The 14,989-nt window shown below is 43.7% G+C and overlaps 1 protein-coding gene and 1 long non-coding RNA gene across 2 annotated transcripts in view; one reads left to right on the top strand and one right to left on the bottom strand.

Annotated features, from left to right (window-relative positions):
• Window positions 1–7,913, top strand: part of LOC148935799 (uncharacterized) — a 40,817-nt gene extending 32,904 nt beyond the window's left edge. Inside the window, exon 3 of the long non-coding RNA XR_016140235.1 lies at window positions 3,788–7,913. This is a non-coding gene — a long non-coding RNA (uncharacterized LOC148935799). The remainder of the gene's footprint in view (window positions 1–3,787) is intronic.
• Window positions 1–14,989, bottom strand: part of LOC105432975 (uncharacterized) — a 296,484-nt gene that overhangs the window by 262,430 nt on the left and 19,065 nt on the right. The window contains exon 2 of the mRNA XM_089081204.1: window positions 12,971–13,013. Coding sequence (XP_088937330.1) covers window positions 12,971–13,013 — 43 coding nt within the window. The remainder of the gene's footprint in view (window positions 1–12,970; window positions 13,014–14,989) is intronic.

Genomic DNA, 14,989 nt, shown 5'->3' with positions numbered 1-14,989 from the left:
AATCTAAATGTCACCAGGAGTTAATTTATACGGCTGCACGATCGTATATCAAGCGCTATCTTCTTCGGATATTCTCCGGGGAATAGGATATATAAAGCGTTTCCCGTTAACCAGCGCCGCGGCCTTTATCAACCCTTCAACGGCTGTTTCCTATCGTTACCTTCACCTAACTTTACTCTGTGCCAGAACCGTTTCACAGTTTAATTACTTCCAAACGAAAGTGGCACTAGAACGTATAATAAATAAATAATGAGAGCAGGTTCACGCACATCGCGTATTAAATAACAGTTTGCCGAGGCTTTCATTCTCACAAATGTTTATCTTTGAAAGTAAAGTTAAAAATTAGAGAAAATTCTAATTGATATAAAAATTAAATTAACATGTTAAATTTTCGTTTCCCATTTTTCAAGAGGGAGATTTGTTCCTCGGAAAAGTGAGAAACGTTTTTATCATTTGTTATCGCGATTAAATAACGATTCGCAGAATGTTTTTTACCCTCACAAATACTTCTCTGAAAATATAATTAAAATTTAGAGAAAATTCTAATTAATATGAAAATTAAATTAAAAAGTTCAAATATTGAAGTTCATATAAATCATATATTAAATGTTCGTTTCTCTTTTTTGAAGGGGAGAAACTTGTTCCTCAAAAAAGTAAGAAAGGTTTTTATCAATTGCTATTATTCTAACCGTAATACATTTCACAGATTCTAACTGTGCTACCGATAAGTGAAACGTTCCGCCTCGTTAGTACCTTCCTGTTTCCTTATTCTATCGTCTTGTATCGGCGTCCCCATAACTGTAAATCGACCTCTACACTTCCTACACCAAGACCCGCGACATCACCGCGACTGTTGTCCAATGGTGCACACCGCAGATGTATCCAAGTATCGTGTAACTCTCTGCGGTTTTTGCACGCAAAAACAGGCAGAAACGTTTTCCCATTAATCATGGACAATAGAAAGTAACATTGACATGATCCCCTCGATCGTCTAACATCGTCTCCGATCTCGCCGTCGCCGTCGCTGTCGTCGTCGCCGCGGCCTGGACCGCGGCGAACTGTCGTCACCGCAGCATTAATATTTATCATAAAATCACATTTCTTGCCGCCGCGCATTTTATTACCCATATCGCCGTCATCTTTACGCAAGACGCCCGTATGAATTATTACGTGTATACTCGAACGAGCGCCAATAAAACGCAAGAGAGCGAGAGCCGCGAGTTAAAGATATTGACCGTACGTGTCATCGACTCTCGTTGATGTGTTTCTACAGTATCTCGAGATATACAGAGAAATATCTAATTCTTTACTAAAAACATTACGGTCAATAGCGCGCATATCGGTAAATAAGTTAAATTAAAAAAGATAAAAAATTACTTTCCCTCGTAAAAATAGCCATACTTCCAATTGCAACGCGAGCGGAAGTAGTGAGAGCAATTAATGTCAAACTTGACGATAATCATCGGCAATAAACCGATGGGGAGGTTCGTCTTCGATAGCCCGCCGTTTCCGCACTGGTGGAAGAGCGGTTTCCGAGCGGACAGCCGTGCGAGAGCTCGCTATTTCGCGTCGCTATTAGCAATAAAGCCCGGGCCGGCGTAATTGTTAAACAGAAGGTACTTCGCGCGACGATAAATCCGACTCGCGAGCCCCGGTACGCCAGTCATTCTCGTTATTTTATTCCGTTTGATTAATTCCGCGCAATAAAACTATCGTAAAAGCGCGGCAGTCCGGCTGACGATCGGCGGTGGAGCGAGCGTCAGTCTCGCGGGAGCATCCGACTGCATTTTCGCGGCGCAGTTTCCTGCCGATTCCTCCTGGCGAGAATCCCCGGAACGAGAACGCTTTCCGACTGGAGGTCACATTTCGACGTACATTGTGACGGCGCGGAATCGCCGTCGCGATTCCGTAGCTTCCTTTCCTCCTCACCGGGGATAAGATCGTAATTTTAACGAGGCAGCGTGGCTGGCATTCCGAGAGTGGTTGTGCGGCCGAGTTCCGCGAGTATCGACTTCCCTATTCGGCCTCTCGGCCTTCTCTCGCGCGTCTCCCTCTTCCGTCCGCGTCGATAAAATTTTTTTCTCAACCGTCCAGACTGGATGAAGATATTAACTGTCCCCGCGGCGGAATATTTCTAATTGCCAGAACGCCCTTCTGCGCGCGGTCGCGCAGCTCCTTTCATAAAATCTTTATCGCCCTGGTATTTAGAGTTCCGCTACCAATCAGCGAGTCGTGTGGTCGTAATACATGAGATTTTTATGCTATTTCACGGGGGGGGGGGGAGAAGAGCGCGTATGTATCTAGCAAAGGATTATTCGCATTACGTTTTCGTTTTCTTTCACAGGAGCAAGGATATTGTTAATTGCCACGGGACGTGCTCCACGCGTGTGCCTTATCACATCTTGCTCCTTTATTAATCCTCGAAGGGTTTATTATACGCGGCGAGGAAGTTGGGTGTAACGAGGTGCGATGCATTTAACATCGTGCATGACGTGCGCGGTAAATGGTAAATGCTATTTTGCAAGTGACACACGACGAAATATATATATATGTTCCATGTACATCGAGACTACCGTGAATCTTCCACGCTCTCCTAAGCAGAATTTGCCTCGCTTTGACAGTCCACCTTGTCTAAATCAAATCATATAATATACACAATGAAAATTGAATATTCAAAAGAAAAAATATATCGAATACAGATTTCTAATTTTTTTTTCAACGACGAGTCGACAATTAAATTCAATAGAATTCAATATCTGATATCTAGTGTTCGTGCGAAACTCGTGCATGAAATTGTAAGGCACCAATATTGAACAGTCGTTCCTTCAAACCACGTCTCTGTTTTCCGTGCATTTTTTTAAAAATTTGTCGAACGTCGCCGCGCGACGTTCACCACACGAGTGCGTGCAAAACGTTTTGTCGAGAACGCGCCGCTACCGGCTTAATTAAATTACGACTACGAGCAAAGGTGCAGCCGAGGATCGTTCGAAACAGCGCGCGGAAGGCACAAAGAGCTCTCCGGGCACAAAGCGAACGATTGTTCGGATCTCGCGCGCGCGAGGCTTGTTACCATGTCGCTCGTCACTCATAAATCGCCTCGTTCCGCGTGTGCACCCGCCAAGCCCTCGGAACGCACACGACGACGACGACGACGACGGCGAGGATGACGACGACGACAACGACGAGAGGCTGAGAAAGAAGCGTGTCCGCGCATTCGGCCGCGTATCGCAGTCGCCGTAGAGAGAAGAGAAGTGTCAGCTGTAACTTTTATTGGTTATAAAAGCTCGCGATATTATGCTGAGCCCGAGTAAATACGTTTATGTTTCCCCTCTTTCCCTCCGACCCTCTCCTTTACCAGTAACGGATTTTTCAATGGGCGCAAAAACGCGCTTTTATGCACAATGCGTAAAACAAACAGGTTTCTCTATAAAATGTGTGTTCTCTATGAAGAATGTTTGTAAAAAATTGTAAAAAATAAATTTCTATATAAACATCGTCGTGCTGTGATTCTGCAATGTTCGTAATTATTATTTCGTCTAAAAATTTTTTATACCCGCTTTTCATTATACAATGATTGCACTAGAAAATCAAATCATCTTTTCTATGTGACATTAAATAATTTAATTTAATAATTCATATCATTTTTACCCATTATCCGCTGGAGTTGTTCGCTAAATCCGCCACTGTTTCATGTCCCTCGAATTCACGCCCATCGACACTTCGAGAAGGGCGCCAGCGTTCCTTTCTCTTTCAACCTTATCAATCTAATACATTTCATATTTTATAGTTCCATCCGAGAAGAGAAAAAGGACGTCTTTACGGACGCGCGTTCAATTGCATCCTATGTCTCACATTAATCTCGTGGAGTGAAGAGAGAGGATGAGGGAGCGCAGGGGGCGACGCAGGGAGGCAAATTGGATGCCTTCTGACACAGAAGCGGATGAATCATCCGCGAGAGTCTTGGGAATTCGTCCCGACAGGTCGGCGCTCTCCGACCCGTGAGCGATAAGTACACTTTGTAGCGTCCGTGAAACGAGTCGTCCTCGATCCTTCGAGAAAACGAAAATCGAGACTTTCGAGATTGCGCGTGTAATCGCGATCGACGCGGACATATGTGAACACTCTCGTACTCGTAGTGAGATATTACAGCGCGGCGCGCAGTTGAGCGATAGAGCGATTGAGAGAAATGCGAAAGGCGCCGCTATCGCCAACGTTTATCCTTTCCGCGTAATCGATAATCCGATCGATAATCCGAAATGCGAAAACCTAATGGTATTCTCACGAAAAAAGAAAAACCGCGTGTCCCACTTGAAGCGTTTCGCATGCGTTCACGACTTTTGCTCAAATACACTTCTCATAATCCGGAATGCAGCCACGAGTGAAATTTGTTATTACTTGATATACCTAAAGAGATACCTTCTTATCTTATATTTGCAAATGCAACGAGCACTCGAATGCACTCGAGTAATACACCAAGTTACGATTCGCGCTTCGATTTCATATCTTTTGTATTTTTCAGCACATCGCGTGGAACAGAATAACCCTTTTAAATGCTTATTACTCTGTCAACGCACTAAAAGCCTCGATAACGCGATAAAAGATATACGGCACGCGGTGGCATAGAATGCAATTGTGCGTTCGCGCAATAAATAAAAAAAATTGCGTGCACGCGTAAACTCGCGTTGGCAAACTTATTTATTCGAATTGCCACGAGCAAAGTGAGATTTGTAAAAATAATATTCGAAATAATTTTCAAAATCAATCGTATTTTTTCTTCAAAATATAAATTATTACAATCCCTTTAAATATGAATACAGTTTCAATCATTATTTCAATTAACTTTGTTAAATATTAATATTTATACATTTATAAATTGAAATTTAATTTTCTCATGTTCAACTTGCGAATTTTCGTGAAATATATCTAATCAATAAGAAGCCCGTATTAGATTGATTCATTAACATAAAGAATTAAAGAGAAGATGTTTTGAGAGAAAAAAATATTCAAGTTTGTGACTTTCGAAATAAAGAAACTTAAATATTTTTGGAATAAATATTGCTGGTCTCCCATTCGGTAGTCTTCCTTATTATAAGGTCTTTCCAATTTATAACATATTTATTATACTAGAACATTACAAAGCGCACGCTTCGCGCGCGCCATTTATTGTTTAATATTATATATTTTTATATAAAATATTTACGTCACATAAGATACATAACATCATCATTAAACTTTCACACAAGTACTAATATTAACATTAAAGTCTCTAGTTTCCGAATTTCCATGTTATTTATATTTCAATAAACCACCAGATACTATATAGGTACCATACGCGTAAATATCCACGAGGAGAAAACGATTGCATGATTGAAATCCTTCGGTATTACGTAACGCGTCATTACGTCCCAGTAATATCGGACATGGTTTTGGCTCCGACGACTGATATGTCCACGTCGGGCGATCAAATAGAAGCGGAATCAAATAGGACGCGACGCGACGCGGCGTGACGTAACGCAACGTTGTTTAGTATTCCGGCGTGCCTATGAAACGTCCGAAACACGCGCATTATACCGTCCGAGATAGGGCCGACGGACGGCCGATGGATCGCCGGATTGCGCGGATATCCGGTCTAATTCCGTCTAGCTGGCTAGGTATACGATCGCAGACGGCGGCGGGCAATAAATAGGACGACAGGTTTCGGTCGTCCGCATCAGTACCACCGTAGGCAATTGCCTCCAGGTGGCCGTGCTGTTATGACGTAATAACCCAAAGCAAACTAACGCTAATTCACAGGCGAGTAGCCCCGTGGTATTGGACAGGACGTAGGCATGCAGGTCGATGCATCGAGTACGACATGCATCGGTCGTAGGATGCTGCCGGAGGATGCCTTCGGTTGATGGTCCATATCCCGATCCACCTGACGCCCGTTAACATCGCTAGACGCGTCTAGATATCCGATCCCGCCTGACCTCCCACCTCGGAATCGACTCATTTCGTACCCGAAGGTATGTGTCGCCTCTTGTGCTCGAGAGTAAATAACAGATTTCGTTGATTACAGAAGCGAATCCTCGAAGGGATATGAAAGTATAGATTCGTTTAATTCCTTCGGAATTTTTAATCGAGTTTTACCTGTTATTCATTGCGCGTACGTTTATATTAAAAAAAATAATAAAGATTTCGCTATTTTCTCTGCTGTGTATTTGAAATATTGAACTCTCGCGGTAACTATTTGTCAAAAAAAAAAAAAAAAAAAAAAAATATCTAATAGCTATCGCGTACGCTTGGAAAAAAATGTTGAAAATCCAACGTTTCGGAGCAAAATTCGTAGATACGCGGTAATAAATCTCTCGGCGACCTATAGCTGCAGGGGGTACTCCCCGTTACGAGCGACGAGGAAAGAGAGAAGGAGAGGGAGTCGGCAATCATAGTGCATCGGATCGTTTTTCTCGCGTTAGATACACGCTTTAAAACGCAATCAGCGGCACTCGTGCGCAACTGTGCCGCGCGCAATCACGATCAAATCTATCGATCTCCCCGCCGATCATATCAACGCGAGTGCGCGCGCGCGCGCGCAAAAACCTCTATACGCGGACAATCAATATTGTCATTTAACAGTTCGCGGAGCGCGCGTACCTACTTTCCATTTTCTTAACGAATAGATCTCGCCAGACACACCTGCGCGCGCTGACACATTCATTCGCCTGCCGGCGTTTACAGTTATTCTCTTGGCGTTTGTGTTTTACGGTGTTTTAGCCGCGTAATATATATCCCAATAAGAGAAGCTAATAATCCCGGTGCGTTATGTTTCTCAATAACGCAATAAGAGTCGTATAATATCCGCACTACTCGCGATGCGAACGCACCGCGAAATGAAAAAGGGGCGAAAAAGGATAGTCTGCAAATTGCTGCAATCGATAGCGCGTTCGTCTGAAAAAAAAGGAAGAAAGATACTCAGCGCGATTCATGAAATACGATATATACGTACGCTCGCGCGCGCGTTTCAGGAAATAATTCGACGCTGGATCCATGCAAGTTTTTCAGCGTTCGTGACTGTGCAACTTCCGCGGCGCGGAGCCGCAGGCCTTCGTCAGGTGAGCCAGCCAGCGCGATGGTGCTACGTCTATCAAGGCCACTGAACTTGCTACTTGAACCTGGAGCGCCGCAACGCTGCGGTTTTTGCGGTCGCATAGATTTTATAACGTTTTCTCTCGGTGTTAGCCCGCCTCCTCCGGGGGAATCCCTCCCCGCCCCGTCTGCCGACCGCCGTCCCTTTTCCAGTGTTCTTATTAGCGCCGGGATTTGTGTACGCACTCTCCGCCGCGGCAATCTGCCGAGATGGTAATGATAACTCGCTCCTTGATTTCCTGGTGCGGCTTGCACGGCACGAGCCCCGGCCTGTTCCGCGCGCGGGCGCGCGGTTAATGGACGACGCGAAACAAAGAGACGAAGAAACGAGAAGACGACGGCGGGGCCCGGGACACGCCCTGGCCACGAGGCGAAATCTTCCGAGAAGCGATCGAAGTGATTACCGCGCGCGAAACTCGGAAGCTGCACCCGGTGCCGGGGCACCGTTTCCATAATACGACCAGCTCGACGAGCGAGGAGAAGGACAGATAGAGAGAACGAGAGGCCAGTTTGCAGTAATTATCAACGGCAGTGAGTAATAACCGGGGGAGGGAATTCGAGCAAGAAAATATCGAGCGTAACGTGTATACGCAAGAGCGATTAGAGAGTTTTTCGTTATCGCAAGATCTCCCCGCTTCGCGCGCTCGCAAATCCCACGTGGAACCTCGCGCGGCGCAATAACACGTGCGAAGGAAGACACGAGTGTGATCGTGCTGTGTGTTTTTCTTTTTTTTTCTTTTTTGGAAAATTGCGCGGCGATGTTTTGCATCGCACACAATTGAGCATCTCTCGCTCGAGAAAATTTTCATCGGGATCATACAACCGAAAGGCTATAATAAAACGGAAAACTACTCGCAGCAGGATTGAACACTCGGGACTCGTTCGAGCATTCGAATATTTAGCAGCGACTTTTCTTCTCAGTCGGGCGATTCGTCTCGAGCGCGCTTCATTTACCGAAACGTTTCGCCCCTTAGTAAGGAAGGAAGAAAGAACTTTTCACAGTGAGGGCGGCCCGGGAGAAATTCTCGCGAAATCTTTCGCCGCCTCATTTGAGGCTGACTACGAAATACGACCTGCCCGAAGTCTGTCAGAGCCTTACAGATCCAACGATTTGAATATTGTCGAGAAACTCGGTCGTTGCCTGCAGAACAGCTCTCCTCCCGAGAGATCATTGCTTCCGCTCAATTGTCAGAGATTATCGAGCCGTTACGCGAGACTCTTCTTCTTGCGCCGAGTAATTCTCGAATACTTTTAGTCACGTCTGATTCTCTCGCATTATCTTGCGCTCAAGAAGAAGAAAGTAAAGTAGCACAATGAAAAATTTTTTAAATAATTAAAACGAGAGAAAAAAGAAAGAAGAGGCTAAGCTAATAAGTCACCAATAAGAAACCAAGTACGATGTTACGCAATTAAATTTTAGAATTGTTACGTTACAGTTGGCGGTTTAATTTTAATTAAAACGGTGAAAAAAATTTCAAATACGTTGGCGACTTCTCTAACGATAACGAGCACGTATTATTATTACAGAATATACTCGGCTTATGAGAAATATTTCGCGATAACCGTCGGTATGAAAAACTAAAGTGGTAAAGATAAGGGCTTGCCCGACTGTAATGGCCCGGAACGAGCGGAGGATTCCACCGTGATGCAAAGCGCGCGTATTTGTATTCTACTTTGTGGTAGCCGAACGCAAAAGCGCTTCCCCGCTTTCCTGTCTCCCCCAGTGGCGCCTGATCCCGTCCTCGAAAGCCCGTGGCTGCGCCGTAATTAACGATTACAAAGTATTTCGTACAGATGATTATCAGTCTGCGCCGGATGCACCGGCGGACCCACTCCATAACTTCCGAGACTTTGATGTGCACGCCGGCTCTTGTTTCCTACCCCATTGTGTCGGCCCTTACAATTGTTCGCGACGTCTATACAGGGTGTTAAGAAAAAGAGTTTGGAAATTTAAAAGAGCATAGCAATCGCCTCGAGGATCTCTCTAGAGAGATTTCTACTATATGTCCGCGGATAAACATTCTTAAGAATTTGTATCACATGACGATGATCTATATAATTCTATTAATCGTATTTTGATCACTTTCTAAAATTAGTTGCTTTTTCACTTCTTCAAAACTTCTTGGGAGATTTTAATTCAGATATATAGTATCATTAGATATGGATTAAAGGGAAATTATATAGTTCTGATATAATTAAAAGAAAGATATAGTTAAAATTAATGACGTGTAATTAACAACAAATTTTCTTAAATTTATATTCAAAAATTAAAAAGGTTATTAAACACTAAAGATTCTGCCTGACTGATAAGTATCCAAAAATACTTATATTTTGAATCTTTTTTATCCTACATTAATTAATCAAAACTTGGTTCGTTTAGAAATATGTTAATCGAAGCTTGGTTTATTTTTAAAAATATATAAATGTACGTTTTTGCAAATTCTCTTCTGGAATTCTCTTTTTTCAACACCCCGTAGATATCGACGTGCGATCGTAGCTTGTGCGCGCAGCCGGCATAAAAAACCAGCGATGTCAATGAAGCGCGGAATCGCATGCGCATCGTTCTACGCGCGACTTGTTCGTCGAGGGTACGGCGTTTTAATTGGCGACCCGCCGACGCAGCGCTCTTTTACGCGCGCATAGAAAAAAAAAAAAAAAAGGAAAAAGAGTCGAGTATCACCGCGCGATATATGCGCGCATTTCCATCGCGTTCCCGCGCGCCGATGCACTCCGATATCTTCCGCGAAATTACACTCGCCACTCGCGCATTCGGCGAGACGTGATTGCCGAGAAATGGCGTAATCGGCGATGGACACTATAAAGCTACAGTTAAGGTCGGACAGTGCTTTTAAGCTACGATAAGAGCGTAATGACGTTTGACAGAGTATCGGTGGCACTTTGGGCCCCGTGAAACCCCGTCGGCTGACACACGGCTCGAAACGTGATTATTATAAAATAATATCGCAGATAGAGCGTCCCTTCGCTCGGATGAGTCCGAACGAAAGCCATCGGCCGGACGCGACCAATTAGTCGAAAATTAAAACACGCGTTTCCGAGATCGGTCCGCGAATCAATTAATGACTGTCTCGGGCAGGGCGATAGCGGGCAATTTGCGAGCGCGTTTTCTCGAGCGAACGATGAGGCATACGTTTTACCGTACGGGCGCGGAGAGATAGCGACCGCGGATGACGAAGAAAGGAAAAAACTCTGACGATTCCACCTATCGCGGTGGGAAGTGTCGCCGTGCGCTTCTCTGAGGTTCGGCGAGTCGGTAAAATCGTTTATTTATAGTTTGGCGACTCGCTATTAGCGCGAAATGCATAGATAAATGTTAAAACTATACATTGCGTACATTATACTTTACCGTATCGTTTAAAGTAGTTCATTAAAATATTATTCATTCCGTATCGCCGATAGTAGTGAAAACATTTTCGCGCAAGTGTAGAACTAAGTGATCCTCTTTAAGAGCGGAAGGCTCGGCGCGAGAGAAGCCCGCGTATTTTCACAAGGTCCGCTTTAGATACGCCTTCGTACTTAAAATCGGCTTGACAAATTGCACTTCTTCGCTTCTTGTATCGGACTCTTCGATTTTTACAACGGCTTTTTCGAGTGTGTGCGAGTCCTGCGGAGGATCGAGTGTAACCGTCGCAACGAATTGTCGCCGAGAAGAGGGATTCGGCGGCAAGTGTTACCAGGGGCATTTTATCGCGAGCGGATCCTGCCGTTTCGATTTAGAGGATCCATGCGAGAGCTCGATTACGCCGTAGCTCGGTAGCGGCCCGTAAGCACTGACGAAATTAATGACGTGTCAGGATCATAATGGTGCATCATCATTCCGAGGCGAGGTGTATAAAGCATATGTTTTAAAGCTTCGAGTAATCGTGCCATTAAAGTAGGACCAGGGAGATGGGCACAATGGGCACCGGCGCAGGGCCGTTAAAGGGGCGTGATTAAATTTAATTATCAAATTTTACGATTATTCGGGACGCGCGAGCACGCTGCGCGCGCGGAGAATAGCGAAGGGTTGTGGCGCAAAAAAGCGTATTAGAATTAGCTGGGACGAAGCTTTAAGGACCCAATAAAAGTGGAAGAACTAAACATGAACGGGTTCTCACGATTGCTATGCCAGCGATAGTGCTTGTTCTTTCTAAATGCTCTTTCTCATGAACGTTATAAATTTTTATAAGTTTTTATAATTTTTATAAAGTAAAAATCGTAGAAAGATGAAAAGGAATTATTTTCTGTATTCACTGTGAGAATTTCTATTTTTTTTCCATTTGAAAGAGAATGGTTAAATAAAAACATTAAAGTTTAATCTATACAATCTATGATAATTTCTATGAACTACATCCTCAACACGCATTTCTAAATGACGCAAATTTATAATGCTGTCGCTTTTAATCTGGCATAACATAAATTAGTTCTTTCACAGAATATTCAATACATTGTTTCATTTCGTTCTCTGCGTTAAAAGAAACAATCGTTTTATGTTAATACACACGTAATAAAGGGAAGAAATAAGTTGATTGGAAACAGTTAGACAAAGGTATCTCGTCAAACGAAATACTATGATTAAATGGCAGCCCCGTTTTTTTACAGCAGCCGATCGCTTTCGCCCTTTTACGCGGCTCATCAAAACGAAGTCAAACTGTCGTCCCCGGATCGGTCTTTGTTTCCGATGCCACACGCATGAGTCCCGGACGCTCGAAATGTCTCGCGTAAACCGAGGGCTTAATAAAGCCAGGAATCCGGACTATTTCGTTCGTATCCGGCATTCCGTATAAGAGATGGGCGACCGTTTACAGCCTCTGATCCCGCGCGAGGACAAAGGCAGGGAGGAAAGGGGAAACGAAGAGACGAAGAGACAGCATGGCAAAATAAAAAAAAAAAAAAAAAAAAAAAAGGGATGCGCGTTTAACGTACGCGTTTAATGACAGGTTAGAAACAAGCGGGCCCCGGTCGACCGGGTCTATCGGAGTCTCTTTTGGCAGTAAAGCCGAGTCCGATTTTATTGCCCGGAAGACTTCCACGCTGGCCGCCGAACGATTTGGACAGTCGGACGTTTGGCAACCGGTGAATTTCCGGTTTATAAGCGTGTCGTAAGAGCCGCGTAATGCCGCGCCGTTAACGATTAACGATTCATTTAGGAGCGTTTAGTATGGCGAACGGTGTGCTATGCGAGTGCTATTTCGGACTCCTCTTTAATGCGTTGCGATAACCGGGCCTCTTTCCATGATCGCGCGGACGCTTACAGGACGACGCAAAGGACGAATTCAAAAAAAAAAAAAAAATCTTAGGTCAGAATTTGCTTTCTACATATGGTTAAAAATTCACAAATGTATCTGTATTAAATTAATGACGACAAATTCAACAAGCAATAAATAAGATGAGAAAGTAAGATTAAAGCAATTATTTGCGGCCAATTTTAATTAATGTTCATTTCAAAATATATAATCTGAAATTTTTACGGAATTATTAAAAAAAAAATCTTAACTATAGTTAAGATTTTATATATATATATATATATATATATATATATATATATATATATGTATACGGGCATAAATTACATCTTCTTGTACGTGATGAGGTTCAGGAATGCGGAATGTGCAACGTTTTTGAACGATACTATACGAGGGGATATTAATAATTTCGTAATTCTTCCCGACCATTAGTATCGCTAAACCTATCAAAATACATCTACAGGCAACAATTCAATAACTCGTTAACGTCGTTCGTCGCGCTCGTATAATACGTCCATTTCTATCAGAGCGCCAAACAGAAAATCGATCTGTAGAATTTGCTCCTCCGCTCATTTATAAAATAAAGCGAAAATCCGACATACCGATATGATGAGGCACCTCGACAACGAGACTGGCATCGTCCACCTGTAATTAATAAATACATATTTAGAATTCGATTATTATCTCATAACCATTAAATTCTTCTAATTTAATTCACTTCGCTCTTTATAATTCCCATCAATCGCCCGATTTCCACTCAACTCGTCATTTCTCTGTAATTATATGTTCGTCAAACAACAAATGAAGATTTCAGATATTTCGCAATTAATTCAATTATCCCGTATTTGACACCGCCGGCACGAAGATCCAATTAGCGCGTTACGATCGTCAATTGCGCGCGCGATACAACCGCACACAGCGACATAAAACCCGCCGGAAATAAACTACAGGTTGTTCACACCACTAATAATCGGGTTCTTGTTTCCGCTGCGCCGCAATTCTTCACTTACCGAGACAGCGGATGACGAAGCGAGAGATATGGAGATAGATGATGCGCAACGGTGGACATCGCGTCCGTCACGTCGTATTAGCGATCACGCGCAATAAAAAAAAAAAAAAAGAAAAGAAAAAAATAAAAGCTTCATCGTTAAGAGAGAGAGAGACGTGCACGAGCGACGCGTAGCCGAGTGTCCTTACATTTAAGTACTTATGAGAGTATCACGCGGTGCTCTTTCCTTCTCTCTCGTCCTCTCTGTTTCGCAATCAATCTTATCGACCGCATTCTCCCGGGTCATTCCGCCGGAGTAATCCCGGCGAGAAACAAAACGATGCGAAGCCGTCAAGAGTCGATGAGAGAACGCGCGGCTTCTCGGAAGCTGGCCGCCGTTGTCGCCACCGAAGAGACAGATATAAGCGGGGGGAGAGGGAGGGAGAAAGAGGATACCCGGCTAAAACTGTTCGCTAGTAGCATAAATCGCGTGCATTTAGCGTCCGCAATTTTTCGCGTTTACATGTAAACGCATTAATGCGTCACGCGGATCATATCTCGCGCCCATAATAACCGCGTGCTCGCGGTTCTTTAAAAGCGCAACCGATGATGCCGTTCGTCGTCGGCCCCACACGAACCTTTTTCCTTCTCCTTTATCTTTCCCCCCCTCCCCCATCTCTTCCCCCCTTCTATCGTCCTCTTTGCCGTTAATCCGTGAGCCGTGTACGCGCGACGATGACGGTTTTACACGTGAGCTTTATCGTATAGCTAGAACGCTCGCGCAGTGTCTCTTAACACCTTTCATAGTTGGCACGCTCTCGCTCTTAAAGCGATTGCGAGCAAGTACTTTGTCTAAGTACACTCGCATAAGACGGCGTAAGTGCAAGAGATATCATTATACTCTCGTCCTCTCCGCGTCCGCGCGCTCGTTGTTGACCCTTTCGACGACGAGGGACAGTCCATTTACCAGTTTTGTACGGACGTACACACGTGTGTTACGCCTCTCTCCACATTGTTTCTTTTCTCGTTCTGGAGCGAGGAAAGACGGATATAATGTCGGATAAAATGGATTTCCCGGACTTATCGCGGGTGGCCTCCGTGATGTTTTTGTGGCTGTAATATGTAGCTCAAATTCTGGTCTTAACGATAATGATGTATGCCTTATCAACTCACATTCTCATTTTTAAATAGTATCGAACATTATTGTTATCTCCTCCGGGATGTCGATTTATTTTTTTTTTTTTTTTTTATTTTAGGCGGCTGTTAGACATTGCACATTTCGACAATGTGAATATTATTTGTCATATTAAGCACCTAGTTTTCATCGGATAAGAAGATTGCGAAAGAAGAGTGCGACAATATTTTACTGCCTAGGAATATTATATGTATATTATTTTTTATTTTCTTTGGAATATAATCGATTAAATATTAAAAAATATGAGGTATACTTAAAAGACCAATCCTGCCGAAGTAATGTAGCAAAAAAGCCGACGGTGGTGAGCCGACTGTTCACCAATCCGGATATACTACTTGCCGATCAGACGAGCAACTCGAAACTTAATTCTCACAATGCACGTTGTAAACAGAAAGCCTTTTTTCCGCGGTATCTCAACTCCGTATACCTCATCCCCAG

This window comes from Pogonomyrmex barbatus, unplaced genomic scaffold, assembly GCF_055798465.1.
Source record: "Pogonomyrmex barbatus isolate J1 unplaced genomic scaffold, ASM5579846v1 scaffold4, whole genome shotgun sequence".
NCBI lineage: Eukaryota > Metazoa > Arthropoda > Insecta > Hymenoptera > Formicidae > Pogonomyrmex > Pogonomyrmex barbatus.
The sequence above is the reverse complement of the archived record's forward strand: the minus strand, read 5'-3'. Positions and strand labels throughout refer to the sequence as shown.